General features: G+C 44.7%; 1 protein-coding gene across 4 annotated transcripts in view; it reads left to right on the top strand.

Annotated features, from left to right (window-relative positions):
* The window catches only part of TLE1 (transducin-like enhancer of split 1 (E(sp1) homolog, Drosophila)), a 92,411-nt gene that overhangs the window by 64,649 nt on the left and 12,757 nt on the right, over nucleotides 1-15,005 (top strand). For 3 of the 4 annotated variants that reach the window (XM_010851151.1, XM_010851150.1, XM_010851149.1), the window contains exons 13-14: nucleotides 717-907; nucleotides 2,323-2,399. In XM_010851151.1, coding sequence (XP_010849453.1) covers nucleotides 717-907; nucleotides 2,323-2,399 — 268 coding nt within the window. The remainder of the gene's footprint in view (nucleotides 1-716; nucleotides 908-2,322; nucleotides 2,400-15,005) is intronic. The other variant, XM_010851152.1, reaches the window with a different exon arrangement.

Here is a 15,005-nt window from a genome sequence, read left to right as displayed (position 1 = left end):
CAGCCGGTCTGGCCGGCCCAAGTGTGTTTCTTGTGTGCTTTAGTTGGCCAGTGTTCTGCTGGTACATCCCTTAGGAATCAGTGGTCTCTCTTCCAGGAGAAATTGGGAGGGTTTCACTGAGACTCCAGCCCCTGAGCAAACTCATAACTTTTAACTATATCTTCCTCCCTGGGAAAGGGAGAATGTAATACCCTGGACCAGGCGGTAAAGAGGCCCCAGAATATTCCTCCTAAACCTGTGCTCTTGTTTACATAAATCTAGGATCAGGTTTTTATTTGAAATTGGTACCAGAAATGGAAAGTTCAAGCTGAAGGAAGAATTATGGATTTTTATCAGGAAAACGTTCTGAGTTTAAGTCAGAAGGTGGTGCTTTCTGTCAATTAGGTACAATAATGCTGCTTAATTCCCTTGGTTTCCCAGTGTTGTCAAGTGGAGGTACAGGGGGAAATGTGTGGGCAGTGCTCTCCTTGGAGTCCATTCTCTCCTGGAGAGGAGTTCAGCTGTAGGGAAGAAGGGACCAGGACCCTATGTAGGAATTGGAGGTGATACCTTCCCCTCCCAACAGCCCCCTAGACCCCCACACCCCACCCCTCACCCCCACACCCCCAGCCTTCCCTCCATCTCTATAACAGGAGGCACTGAAGAGGGCCCTGAAATTGATGATCAGGCTGCTTTGAGTGGCCAGGTGAGTCACTGTGGCTTGTGCTTCCTTGCAGCAGCTGGCCTGAGGACACCCCTGGCGGTGCCCGGCCCATACCCCGCACCATTTGGGATGGTGCCCCACGCAGGCATGAATGGTGAGCTGACCAGCCCCAGCGCCGCCTACGCCAGCCTCCACAACATGTCACCGCAGATGAGTGCAGCTGCGGCCGCTGCCGCCGTGGTGGCTTATGGGCGCTCCCCAATGGTGAGGATAGCAGGGACTGAGGAAGGGTGTGGGTGGGGACCTGCGGAGCGCCAGCGGCTGGCAGCCCCCACACCTGCAGACAAAGACCCAGTGTCTTCACTGCTTCTTCTTGTCCACCTTCATCAACGTGCCGCTTCATTAAGTTAAGGCCAAACACTTTTTGTTTTACTGTTTTTGTGGATGAAAAAAGGCAGTGTTTAGGAGCTCCTTCCGTGGTTCAGGGGACATCTGGTTTTCTCCCACCAAGGTAGATTTTTTTTTCCTCTGGAAGGCGATGAAATGACTCAAGTAGCTCACAGAAGCCTTTTCATTCGTTTCTTGACATTTTTTTTTTCTCCTCTTTAATTCTTAGGAAAAAATATTTGAGAAGCCGTTATTTTCTCTTTCCGTGCTTATATTATTCTTTAAACCCAATTGCATGACTTTGGCGTAAGCGGTTATCTCAGCTCAACAGGGAGAAACACAGAGGGACTGAAGTTGTGGGGCAGGGTCTCCTTCTCGTCTGCCTTCTCCCACCCTGTAAATGAGTCCTGCTTGACCAGGAAGAGATAGAACTTTGAGTAAAGGAAAAAGTTGACCGTGTGGTCCTTGATTGCATCAGGAAAAGGGACTAAATTATAACTCATAGCAAATGAAAGTCCCCAAATCATTTCTGTTGACTGTTTGAAATATGGCATGTGCATTTCTCTCCTCTCCCTTCTTCATTACCTCCAATAACTGGAGATGATATTAAAGTGCATCGTTTTCCCCTTCCTTTTCACTCCTAGGAAAGGCTATGTAGTGGAGGGCAAGATCATTTAAAGCAAAGGGGGCAGCCGAGGGACTAGGTGCACAAAAAAGAGAGTCCATGTGTGAATTTCTAAGCATTGACTTAGACCAGTGGCATGAAACTGGAGGTGATTTTGCCTCCTTGGGACATTCGATTGTATCTGGAGACACTTTTGTTCATCAGAACTGGGGGGTTGCTATGGGCACTTAGAGGGTAGAGGCCAGTGATGCTGCTAATTATCCTGCCATTCCAGGCCAGCCCCCAGCCAAGAATTATCTGGCCCAAAACGTCAATAGTGCTGAAGTTGATAGTCACGTTGTCCTGGCTCAGACAGCGTATGTTCTTTGTACTTGTTTGAACAGGCAGAACATCCTAAGTCCACAGGACGTATTTACCATGGGAAGCTGGTTCTCAATACACAGATGGATCCTGTGCCATCCTACCTCCCAAAAAAGAAGTGTGTCTTGTGGTATTTAGTGAAGGCTGTATTATTTCTTGCATTATAATTTTTCTTTTGGGAAATGTTAACACGTGTCCCTGTTTCTGTTGCTTTGGGGATTTCTGAGTTTCTAGTAAAAAGTTTTTAGTGGTGTCACAAAGTGCCTACCCTGCATAAACTGAGTCTTATGCCTTATTCTGTTCCCAGGTTGGGTTTGATCCTCCCCCTCACATGCGTGTACCAACGATCCCTCCAAACCTGGCAGGAATCCCCGGGGGGAAGCCGTAAGTACCTCTAATTCTTGGGTTCTGTTTTAAAGGCGGTTATTTAGTCACAGGTATCAGTGCACTAGAATTCCAAAGGGAGCACAGGCTTGGGCGTTTCCAAGGAGATTTCCACTGTCTTTTCCTGAGGAGTGTTAACACTTTCTATAAATAGACACTGGGTAGGTGTCATGCCTCTGTCTTCTCACTGTGGGTGATCTCATGCATTTAGTTATTTCTGGAGAGAAGCTGTTGGAGACAGGGCCAAGGAGGGAGGTGAGAACCAGGGATGGTCGGTCCCCCTTGCTTGACCCTTCCTCAGAAAGCTGCTCTGCCTTGCCCCTGGGTTAGAGGGTGCCTGTTGGAGGTTTCCCACAGAACTGTGTTGTGGGCAGTAAGCTGTCACAGACTTGAAGTCTCAGAAAAATGAAATGTGCTATTTCTTTACCCAGCTCAGTGCTACCTCTTCCTTATTTTGGTGGAAGCAAGAGTTGTGTGAAAGGTGGGGGAGTTCCTCCCCCCACCCCCACCCCCCGGCACTCCAGTAAAGTTTTGCTGGGTGCCTTCCTCTGGGAGAGCCAGGATTATAAAGTGTAATATGGCATGATGGGAAGCAGTGAGAGGTAGGTTAAAGGGCAAAAGAGCATTCAGAATTTGAAAAGCCCTGTGGGTTATTCTTCCAGGGTCACTGAAAACCACCTGTTTTCCATAATATGTTAGTAATTAGAAATGTGATTTCAAATAATTCCTAAAGTTCTTCATTTTTGTACAAAGCAAGCTTGAAGTACCAGAGTCTGTCTGTCTTCTCAGCAAACATTCTTGTTTCCCTAGGTAGAAGATGGCAGAAAGCTGGTTCCAATTCACTGATTTTTTTTTTTTTTCCTCCCAAAAGAGGTGCATGTCACAGGCCTTCAGTTTTTTTTGTTTTTGTTTTTGTTTTGCTTATACCCTTCACTTTCAAACGGTTGCATTCAGCTGTTACTTACATGTCTGTTGCATACTGCATTATTTTGAGTGGTCCGTTCGACTATTTGGTCATCCTTGTGTGGTTTTTATTGCAGCCTTGCTTCAGAAGACGGGAATCCTTACTCTATCACCTGCTTTTAGAAGGCAGATTCACACTGCTCCTCTTTTCCTGCATTTTGATATCTATTTCATGATAATTTGACTCATGATGAACTGAAGCTTTGGTTTGTATTAGGAACTAGTAGAGACGTTAAGAATTTACAGTGACATCTTGGCCCAGGGAAGAGCAGAACTGGGAAGCGGGGCAGTGTTGCAAATACTTTCTTGGCTGGTAGATCTCTTCTGACTGAAAGGCTTCAGTGAACTACTGACCTGTGAACTACTATGTTGTGCTTTCTTAGGAAGGCCTCAGGGTGCCCATCGGTATTTCTTACCTGTGGTTGCTGGCAGAGTAGCTAGCTGTCATGTGTCCTTCTGCCTGTGAGTGGATAAGGGGCACATGAGTACTGTTGAGCTAAGAGACAGTCATTAATAGTAACTGATAAATCTTCAGAGAAATATTAGGTAACTAAGGCCAAGTTCAACTAACCATTAGGGAAAGCCAGTTTCTGCAGTCAGAGCTGTGGAGGGTGTGCCCAAGACCCCACCCTGGATGTGAAATGTGAGGAAGGAGACTGGAGGTGGGCAGAGCTGACAGCCATAGAGTTGGTCCTGAAGGCTGGTATGAGGGATGGTTAACTCAGACCCAGTTCCTAACAGTTGTGTGTGCAGTTAGACACCAAGTTTATACTTTCAGTGAACATGCTTCTTAGAGCCAAAAGAGTCATGTTCTTGACTTGCCAGCACCTTGGACTTCCCCGTGTTCACGGCTCAGACCGCAACAGCGGACTGAGAGGCAAAGCTGTGAGACTCATGTAACAGTGGTTTTCTCCCCTTGATCAAAAAGGGCACTGGTCTGTGGATCAGAGGTGTCACTGCTTTCTAAAACAGTTAAGATATTTTTTGGATTCTCTTTCAAGATTAAGGTATTCTCTTTTAAGATATTATGGGAGGAAGATCAAATTAATTGGTAGCAGAGGGAAAAATGAACTTGCCCACTGTCCAGGATCTGGGCTATGCAGTCTTACTCCATGTATTAATCCATTAATTAGTTTGAGAAGACATACTGTTCTCATTGTTTAGTAAAGTCATACTGCCCGAGGCAGTGCTGTTCAAACCAGCTATGATGACAGACCAGTTTTTCCCTGAAATGACAAAGATTGAGACTCCTGTAAAAGATAGATAAAGATGAGTAAGGAGGAAAAGATACAAAATACCAGTCCCAGGGTTTTATTACAAGAGACAGCAGTCGTGAGTTGACTTGAGTTGCTGTGTAAAAGTCTCTGGGAGAGTGGGCACCTCACCAGGGGCAGCAGTGAATGTTTGCCAACCACACTGAGCAGTGCCGTCTGAGGCTCATAAGAGTAATGGTGACAAGCCACCATGTCTAGGGGAGGGTGAACAAAGTGGTAAAAATTTTCCAGTGTCTTTCTCTGAGAAATTCCAATGGAAATAATAATTGGAAAGGGCAAATGGAAGCTCTTTGTAGATGTTTGATGGAGAACTGTGTGTTAGGTACCCAGCAGGCTCCAGGAAAGACAGTGTTGGTCATCCCATCTCTGGGGGTGGCTACTGATGTTGGGTGGACCTTAAAGAAACAGTAAATACTTGAGTTACGTTTGTGACAAGTGCTGAGTGCTGTGAAGGCAGAACAATGGTGATAGACAGACAGGTAAAGAGTGACAGAGTTGGTAACGGCTTCCTTGGGGTAGGGTAGATATGCAGAAAGCTGAAGTTCATGCAAGAGGATAGGGCAGAGCTGGGCAGAGGGGGCTGGGAGGGTGGGCTGTTGCAGGTATAGGGGACAGCAGGCTCCCAGCACAGAGAAGCAGCTTGACAATTCACGGGCAGGTGGATGAGTGTCTGAGAAGTGTGGTACAGCCGGGAGAGTTCATTTAGGGTTGGAGGGACCTTAGAAGTGCCTCTAGTGTGAATGCTCATCTGTGGTTCAAGTTTCCTATAATGGCCTCACCAAGTGTCTGAGCATCTCTGACTGATTCTCTAGTGATATCAGCTCATTTTCCCTGGCCCTTTGAAAACTCTTTGAGCCCTTGAGTTGAACTCTGTCTCCCTGGAGCTTTTACCTGTCAATCCTGTTCTTATCCACTCCCTGGGACCACACAGTGCTCCACTAATCCAGCCTTCTCAAGACAGACAGCTCTTGAGATCTTTGGAGACCACCATCTCTCCACCACGTGTGTCTTCCAGCTGAGTGTGTCTGTAGCTTCAGCCTTGATTTATGGGATATGATTTCAGGTTCCTAGGCCATCTGTCAGTCACTCCACTTCCTTTCCTGTCTTCTACAGATGTCATCCAAATTTGCTGAATAGGCTAGAGGACCCTATTGGGAGCTCACAGCCTGATGATGGGGAGATGGTTTTAATCAAGTAATCACAAAAATAAATGTGTAATTAAATTGAGGTAGCTGTGACCATACCATACCAGTCAGGTATGACCTAAGTCAAATCCCTTATGATTATACAGTGGAGATGACAAATAGTTTCAAGGGATTAGATCTGGTAGATGGAGTGCCTAAAGAACTATGGACAGAGGTTCATGACATTGTACAGAAATCAGTGACCAAAATCATCTGAAAGAAAAAGAAATGCAAGAAGGCAAAGTGGTTGTCTGAGGAGGCTTTACAAATAGCTGAGAAAAGAAGAGATGTGAAAGGCAAGGGAGACAGGGAAAGATATACCAACTGAATGCAGAGTTCCAGAGAGTAGCAGGGAGAGATAAGAAAGGCTTCTTAAATGAACAGTGCAAAGAAATAGAGGAAAACAATAGAATGGGAAAGGCTAGAGATCTCTTCAAGAAAATTGGAAATATAAAGGGAACATTTCATGCAAAGATGGGCACAGTAAAGGACAGGAATGGCAAGAATCGAACAGAAGCAGAAGAGATTATGAAGAAGTAGGAAGAATACACAGAAAAAAAACTACACAAAAAAGGTCTTAATGACCTGAATAGCCACAATGGTGTGGTCACTTACCTAGAGCCAGATACCCTGGAGTGTGAAGTCAAGTGGGCCTTAGGAAGCATTACTATGAACAAAGCTAGTGAAAGTGATGGAATTCCATCTGAGCTATTTAAAATCCTAAAAGATGATGCTGCGAAAGTGCGGCACTCAATATTTGCTCAGCAAATTTGGAAAACTCAACCGTGACCACAGGACTGGAAAAGGTCAGTTTTCATTCCAGTCCCAAAGAAAGACAGTGCCAAAGAATATTCAGACTACCATACAGTTATGCTCATTTCATGCTACCAAGGTTATACTCAAAATCCTTCAAGCTAGGCTTCAGCAGTACTTGAATCAAGAACTTCCATTTCTAGTAGCTGAGTTTAAAAAAGTCAGAGGAACCATAGATCAAATTGCCAGTATTCATTGGGTCATAGAAAAAGCAAGGGAATTCCAGAAAAATATCTACTTCTGCTTCATTGAGTACACTAAATCCTTTGACTGTGTGGATCACAACAAACTGGAAAATTCTTAAAGGGATGGGAGTACCAGACTGCTTTACCTATCTCTTGAGAAACCTGTATGCAGGTCAAATAGCAACAGTTAGAAAATTACATGGAAGAACTGGCTGGTTCAAAATTGGGAAAGGAGTACAACAAGGCTGTATATTGTCATCGTGCTTATTTAACTTCTATGCAGAGTACATCGTGCTTATTTAACTTCTATGCAGAGTACATCATGCGAAATGTTGGGCAGGATGAATCACAAGCTGGGATCAAGATTGCCGGGAGAAATATCAACAACCTCAGATATGCAGATGATACCACTCTAGTGGCAGAAAGCGAAGAGGAACTAAATTGCCTCTTGCTGAAGTTAAAAGAGGCTTGAAACTCAACATTCAAAAAACTAAGATCAGGGCAGCCAGTCCCGTTACTTCATGACAAATAGAAGGGGAAAAAAGTGGAAACAGTTACAGATTTTATTTTCTTGGGCTCCAAAATCACTGTGGATGGTGACCGCAGCCATGAAATTAAAAGATGCTTGCTCCTTGGAAGGAAAGCTATGACAAACCTAGAGTGCATTTGAAAAAGCAGGGACATCACTTTGCCAACAAAGGTCCATATAGTCAAAACTATAGTTTTTCCAGTAGTCATGTATGAATGTGAGAGTTGGACCATAAAGAAAGCTGAGTGCCAAAGAATTGATACTTTTGGATTGTGGTGCTGGAGAGGACTCTTGAGAGTCATTTGGACTGCAAGGAGATCAAACCAGTCTATCCTAAGGAAATCAACCCTGAATATTCATTGGAAGGACTGATGCTGAAGCTGAAGCTCCAGTACTTTGGCCACCTGGTGCTAAGGGCTGACTCATTGGAAAAGACTCTGATGCTGGGAAAGATGGAATGCAAAAGGAAAAGGGGGTGGCAGAGGATAAGATTAGATAGCATCACCAACTCATTGGACATGAATCTGAGCAAACTCAGGGAGATAGTGAAGGACTGAGGAGCCTGTTGTGCTATAGTCAATAGTCCATGGGGTCTCGAAGAGTCAGACATGACTTAGCAACTGAACAACAATAACAAGAACTGTGATAGAGGAGTATTGTTTTCTGAAACTCTGAAAGCCTGATCCCATTTGGAGGGTTAAGGGAAAATTCTTGAAGAGTTTGAAGGGGAAGGGCAGAAGCCTCTAGGTAGAGAAACCAGCATATGCAAAGGCCCTGTGGCCTTTCATTGTTTCTTATCAAAGAGCATGACATTGCCACTATTCTGTACTTGTTCTGGTGTCAGCGTGATCTAAGATCTCAGTAGCTTTCCCAACCAACCTGGACATTTTTCTCTCTCTCCCACTTCTGACTTCTCTTGACTTCTTTTTGTTGAAGGCATCATCCCATTTCTTACATCTGTACTCAGACTTTAGGTTTGATGCTTTCCATTTTACCCAGTCTTATTATTTTTTAAAATCCTCACCAAGATTGTGGCAAGAGTTTTCTGTAATGAAATATTTATCTGATCTTATCTGTTTCTTGCTCAGAAATCTGCAAAAGGTGCATATAATCTCCTGATGTAATCCCTCTGATAGAGTCACCTCAGCTTGTTTTTCCAGCCTCATGTCCCATATGCATTGCATCTCATGCTCTGGCTGAATGGGATAACCTTGTATTCCGTGAATGGCTCTCCTCCTACTTGGAGCAACTTCTTCTCTAACTTGTCTCTACCTGTTCCTGCAGAAATATTTTCTTTAATTTAAAGACCACTTCAGGCTGCTGCCACCTCCCAGAAGCCTTTGCTGATGCCTGTCCCACATATGATCTCTCTCCACCAGCCCCTTGTAAGTCTTGTGACACTTTCCACACTTTGGCCTTGAATTATAACCATGTGTACAAGTCCTGTCTCTATTTGCTTCTTCCCCACTACAATTAAAGCTTCTGAAGTCCTCTTGTCCCCTTGAGCCTTGATAGCCAGTAAACAAATACTTGCCGCGTTGACAAGGTGGGGGATGAGCCCAGGATTGTGTAAGGCCGTATGATTCATCCTTTTCCAAGGGAGAATGCAGTTTGCATTTTAGAGACATGCAATGCTGATTTATAAGCGGTTGCTCTCACTGTGTTTCCAAATCCTCAAGGCGAAATTTAATTGTTGCGTTTTGTCGACTTAATTTGAACTTACTTTGAGTTTTAGGAAATTTATTCCCTGAACTCTGTGGAGCTCACTGATAAAAAAAGAAACCTAGAAGTTTAGACAGATTGACATCTTTGTTATACTTTGTGCCTCCCTCCTCTCAAGATGTTTTTTTCCTGGCCTAAGGGCACCACTTTCCTCCCCACAAATACTTGGGGCCAAGGTCTACTTGCCTCATACAGTAACATCTAGAGGTCAGTTGTAACTCACACTAATAATAGTTTGACTCAAGATTCCAGCTAAGTTCCAAGTTCCCTCACCCTGTGTTTTAATGCTAGACGTGTAATTGAGAAATCTTCCACCCACTTGTTTAGTGTTTAAATAAACCTTCTAAACTACCTTTTTGGAGTTGCAGCCTAATGGGAAGAGAAAATCTAAACTACATTTGGGGTAAAATTGCCTCTTAAGAAAATATATTTTGCAGCATTGAAAAAGGCCATCCAGCTTCTAGCTGAGAAAACGTTTTTGTGGCCAGTCCCCTCTCCCTCCTGTCCATTCCTGATCTTGCTTCTGATCCCTGTGCTGACCATGTCTAGATTCCACACTTGGTTTATTTAGTGGATTTGGAAATCAATTCAGCCCCTGCCCTTTTTTACTTATTATGATATTTGGTTTTTTGTTTTTTTTTTTTGTCTATTAAGTGCATAAAGGAACATGCTTATTTTGTGCTATATTGTCACCATGTGTGTTTGAGTTTAACTTCTCTTTTTCTACCTTTGAATGGTCTAGGACTGTGTCCCTAATTTCTTAGGTTTATATTGAAGTGTAAGTCCTTTCCTTTTGATCTGAGTTATGTTTAGCTGCTGGACAATCGTCCCTTCCTTTTCTCTCCCTTTTTACCTCTTCAGAAATGGCTTTCAGCTTACTAGACATAGCTTGTCTTATCTCTTAAGTGAATGTTGCTATTTACCTACAGTGATTGGTTCCTTTGCTAGGACTTTTAAATGGAGCTTTGAAGTGGCTGTATTTTAAACTTGTCTTTGTCTTACTTTTTGTCCACGTGTCTCTTGGTTTGTATCTTGTCCTGCATAGGAGCCCTGTTGCTGCCCCAGCACATTTACAGTTTGGAAAAATTTAATTGATGGAGAAAGTAGGGCCTTAGAATCATAAATGCAGACTTTGATCAGAGAACTTCTGGTGTATCAGCTAGACCATCTCTTCTTCATTACTTTGTCTAGTAATTTTTTTTTATATCTATTTTAAGAAGTTCTGCATTCCCCTTTTTAAAATATGAGGATAGCTGTGTATTCAACTAAATAAGGGAAAAAGTCTCCCATCTTAATAGTTTAATGTCCTCTATTTGTATTTTGTTACTAAAGCCCTCCATTGATGTAGAAATGCTATCTTCAAGTGGGGTGAGGACTGCACCTTGATCTGCATGTTTACTGTTTGGGAGGATGCTCAGAGGCCACACTGAGAAAATCCTGTGAAAGAAGTAAAGGATTTAACAGATGTTATAAGCTAGGCATGCAGACCCTAAAAAAAAAATTAAAGGTAGAGCTTGTTAGATTGGCAAAGAAAGATTTTTATCATTAGTAGATGAATTATATACCTGAGGACTTCCCCCCCTCTGAATCTTAGAATAATATGGCTCTGATTTTCTTATGAGTCCACATCCCAACAGCCCCAGCCACCACCTTCACTCTACTAGTTCTTGTGGCTGGGAGCATCATCCAAAATCATAACTTAACATTGTTCTCATCTGTCTTAGAATGAGCTAGATGCCACAGCCCTCAGCCCTCAGGGCTCCTTCATGAAGCACGTGGATGATGCCTGGTGTTCTCTTTTTGTGTAAGGAAGGTGTCTCCATCCTGGTGGGCCCCACAATCCCTCTTGAGGTGAGAGTGTCAAAGGTGGTGACTTGGAAGTGAAGTAGAGGTTAGAGCCCCACTTCTGTGATTGGCTGGCCCCTCCTTTGTATGAGCTGAGTTGAACCTGTTATGCATGCTCTCTTGTCCTGCTTTCCCTCCTCTGTAAATAAGAAGGGATGGCGAGCTGTCTCCTGTGACATGGGAACCAAAGGTTGAATCTATATAATGCTTCCTACTTTCCTGCAAGTACTTTCCCACATGACATCATTCCCCCCACACCTCAGCAGTCACATTTACAGGGTATGTTTTGTCACAGCACGCTGTAAAAATAGGGAAATGCAACCCAGATAACCTCTATATGGTCTCCACATCTCACTAGTGACTAAACTGAAACTCTGGCCTGGGTCCCCTCACTTCCTAAGCTTCACCGTATGCTCTTCAGTACCCAGACTCAGGAACCAGCTTGTCACACGTGACCCACGGCAACTTCCGCCACAGCTGATGTCTGAGGGGTCTCTCATCCACCGGGTTCTGCTGATGGGGTGGCCTGTGGATTTCACAGTTACTGTTGTTCTCATTGCCTCTTGTTCTGCTCTTCATCAGCTCTGTATCTCTGGGACTACCTCTCCCCTTTGAGAAACCACCTCCTAGGCACATTTGGTATAAGTTTTATGGGAAAGTTGACTGGCAGAGCCCAAGTGGACTCCCCACCTTTCTGTAGCTCACTTTCCTTACTGGAGCAGTCTTTCATGCCTCGATTCGTAAGTGATTAGGTAGCAATTAATGAGTTGAGACATTCGGATTCTTCTACTGAGCACCAGCTGTATGCTCGCTGGTGCAGTCATCCCGCCTGTCCCCAGAGGACTCGGGAATGAGACAGATATAACTGTGGGCAGTCGTCCTCAGCATGATACCGATTTATATTGAATCAGGGCACTGGGAAGGGACTCATGGCACCTGGGGAGTCGAGGCAAGCCGCGAGAGTGGGGAGGAGACGTGCACTGAAGGGGAGGCAGTGCTATTCCAAGCAGGAGGGAACAGTTTGTGCACTATGTGGGGATGTGACAGTGTGCGATATTTTAGGGGAATGGCCTGTTGTGCCACACGGCTAGGAATTTAGGCTACAAGATGGTCATATGAACTGAAGCTCATAGGCACTCAATTGTGAAGGCTTGGTGAGCCATAAAAAGTGAGTGAAGGTTTTGATCTGATCAGATTTTTTTTTGATACCTGTTAATACAGCAAGAAATTCTCGCTCAGGAGGGCCAAGTCCACAGGCAGCAGGGTCTTGGCCACAGCCTTCATCGCCAGGGTCCCTGGTTCTTCATTACTGTGTGCTGGACCCTGCCTACTTCCAGCAAGCCCACAACTCTAGCACTGACCACGGAACACAGTGGTCAGTTTTATGAACAGGGGCCAGTCTGCTAGGGAAACCACCTGCTTCCCGGAAACGCGCTGCCATTTCCCAGTTTGCAGCACCTGCAGGGACTCAGGGTGCCTCCATCTCTGCTGTGTGCCCCAGGAGTAAAGAGTCCCTGGTTCCAAAAGAGTTCAGTTTCATTCAGGTTTTAAATCTGTGATGTCCAGTGGGCCTTTTTCTGTTCAGTTCTGCCACCAGATTTCAGAATTAGATCCTGATCTGCAAGTGCTTGATTCAGACAGCCGGGTCTGGGGACTCAGCTCTGAGGCTCTGGGGTGTGGGTAGATGGCCCCTAACCGGGCCCCACCACCCAAGGCTCCTCATTTCCACCCCGCAGTTGGCCACAGTGCTTTCTCCAAACATCCTCCACTCGTCTTTGCCTGTGCTGTCTCCCCACATAGCCTTTTAGGATTTATGGGTATCCTGGTTTTCCTGGCCTCGCCATCACCACAAGCTTTCCTGGCTCCCACCCCACGCCTTCCTCCCTTTCCGCATTCCTGGCTGTCACACTTGTCCTCTGGTCAAGATAAGAGCCCTGGATTCAACATCGCCTCACTTTCCTCTTTTTAAGTCATGGGTATTTAGTATCTACGCTGTCATTTCCCGAAGGCCCCTGCAGGTGTCAAGCACAGTGTTAAGTGTTTTGCACTTTTGCAGCTGCTGGCCCTTTTTTTCCTTACTACCATCCCTGAGGCCCTTATGTTTCATTATTATTTCTATCTTGTCGATCAGGAAACAGATACGTAATAGGCTGCAGGTAGTTAAGCCCCTTAGGAAGACCATAGTCTGTGAGGCTGTGAACTGGAGCCCCTGAAGCTCATGTCCCTTTAAATCCAGGGTCTGGGCTCTCAACCTGGCTGTGGACCCAGCCTACAGTGGTCAGGAGTCCTCCTCTTCCCTCTTTCTTTTTAAAGATTTCTTTCTTCGTTTTTGGCTGTGCTGGATCTTCGTTGGTGTGTGTGGGCCTTCTTCAGTTGTGGCGAGTGGGGGCTGCTGTCTAGTTTCCGTGTTCAGGCTTCTCATTGCAGTGGTTTTTCTTGTCACTGAGCACAGCCTCTAGGTGCTCATGCTCAGGTAGTTCAGGCTCACGGGCTTGGTTGTGCTGCGGCACATAGGCTCTTCCTGTGTCCCCTGCATCAGCAGGTGGATTCTTTGCCACTGAGCCACCAGGAAAGCCCCTCCTCTTTTTCTTGAATAAACAAATCCAAGTTATTTTTTTTTAATTTTATTTTTAATTGGAGGATAATTACAATATTGTGTTGGTTTCTGCCACAGGTCCCCTCCCTCTTGAGCCTCCCTCCCATGAATCCAAGCATTAAAAATAGAGGCACATGTATAGGAAAGTACACAAATCACGTGTGTATAGCCCAGTGACTTGCACAAAGAGCACCCAAGAAACCTTATCTATGCCTCTTCCAGTCTCAAGGGGAGCCACCACCCCAACTTCTAATACCAGAGGTAAATCCTGCCTGTGTGTGAACTTCTATAAATGCGGTCATGCCATATGCATTCTTTTGTGGCTGGTCTCTTTCTAAATTCAGGCATGAGAAGTATTTATAAATGTACACTATCTATTTATAAATACCCACTCCTAATTGATCTTACTTTTCCTAGTTTCTCAGTCAGTAAAAGGCAAAGTTTACTTCTGGGACCTTGTCAACATTGTTAGGATGTGCCATTGAAGTGGGCTTTCTCAAAGACACTCATGTTCTTCCTGGAGGTGAATAACAGATTCCAAGCTGTTTCATTTGCTTCCCTGGTTTTTCCTTTCCATCTTTCCCTCTGTGAGCCACACCTGCTCTGTGCCTTGTTGGGGTCTGTTCATTTGATTAGGCTCTCCAGCACAGCGGGCAGCGCCAGCTTCCTCTGAGGCCCCCTGTGACTGATGTATTAACATCCGTATGGGTTTCCCCTGGGATGGACGAATGTTCACAGCTTCTGGCAGCAGTTCACTGCACTGTGAATCAGTTTTAAAACTGCCTAAGTATGATGATCACAGACCTCCTGTGTGGTTTAAAGAAGAGGACACCTGGGAGAGAGGTGGGTATCTTCCAAAGATAAGCATACAGCTCTCCGTCTGTACTTTGTGCATCTGTTTTAATCTGGAACATTTAACTCTATAATAAGCCGAGTTCCAGGGGAAGCAGATAAAATTTCCTTCCCCTAAAAATCCAGATTACTGGGAGAAATATCAATAACCTCAGATATGCAGATTGGCACCACCCTTATGACAGAAACTGAAGAGGAACTAAAAAGCCTCTTGATGAAAGTGAAAAAGGAGAGTGAAAAAGTTGGCTTAAAGCTCAACATTCAGAAAACGAAGATCATGGCATCTGGTTCCATTACTTCATGGGAAATAGATGGGGAAACAGTGTCAGACTTTTTTTTTCTGGGCTCCAAAATCACTACAGATGGTGACTGCAACCATGAAATTAAAAGACGCTTACTCCTTGGAAGGAAAGTTATGACCAACCTAGATAGCATATTCAAAAGCAGAGACGTTACTTTGCCAACAAAGGTCCATCTAGTCAAGGCTATGGTTTTTCCAGTGGTCATGTATGGATGTGAGAGTTGGACTGTGAAGAAAGCTGAGCGCTGAAGAATTGATGCCTTTGAACTGTGGTATTGGAGAAGACTCTTGAGAGTCCCTTGGACTGCAAGGAGATCCAACCAGTCCATTCTAAAGGAGATC

The sequence above is a fragment of the Bison bison genome, unplaced genomic scaffold (assembly GCF_000754665.1).
Source record: "Bison bison bison isolate TAMUID 2011002044 unplaced genomic scaffold, Bison_UMD1.0 scf7180017864298, whole genome shotgun sequence".
NCBI lineage: Eukaryota > Metazoa > Chordata > Mammalia > Artiodactyla > Bovidae > Bison > Bison bison.
This window is presented reverse-complemented; position numbering and strand designations above follow the sequence as displayed.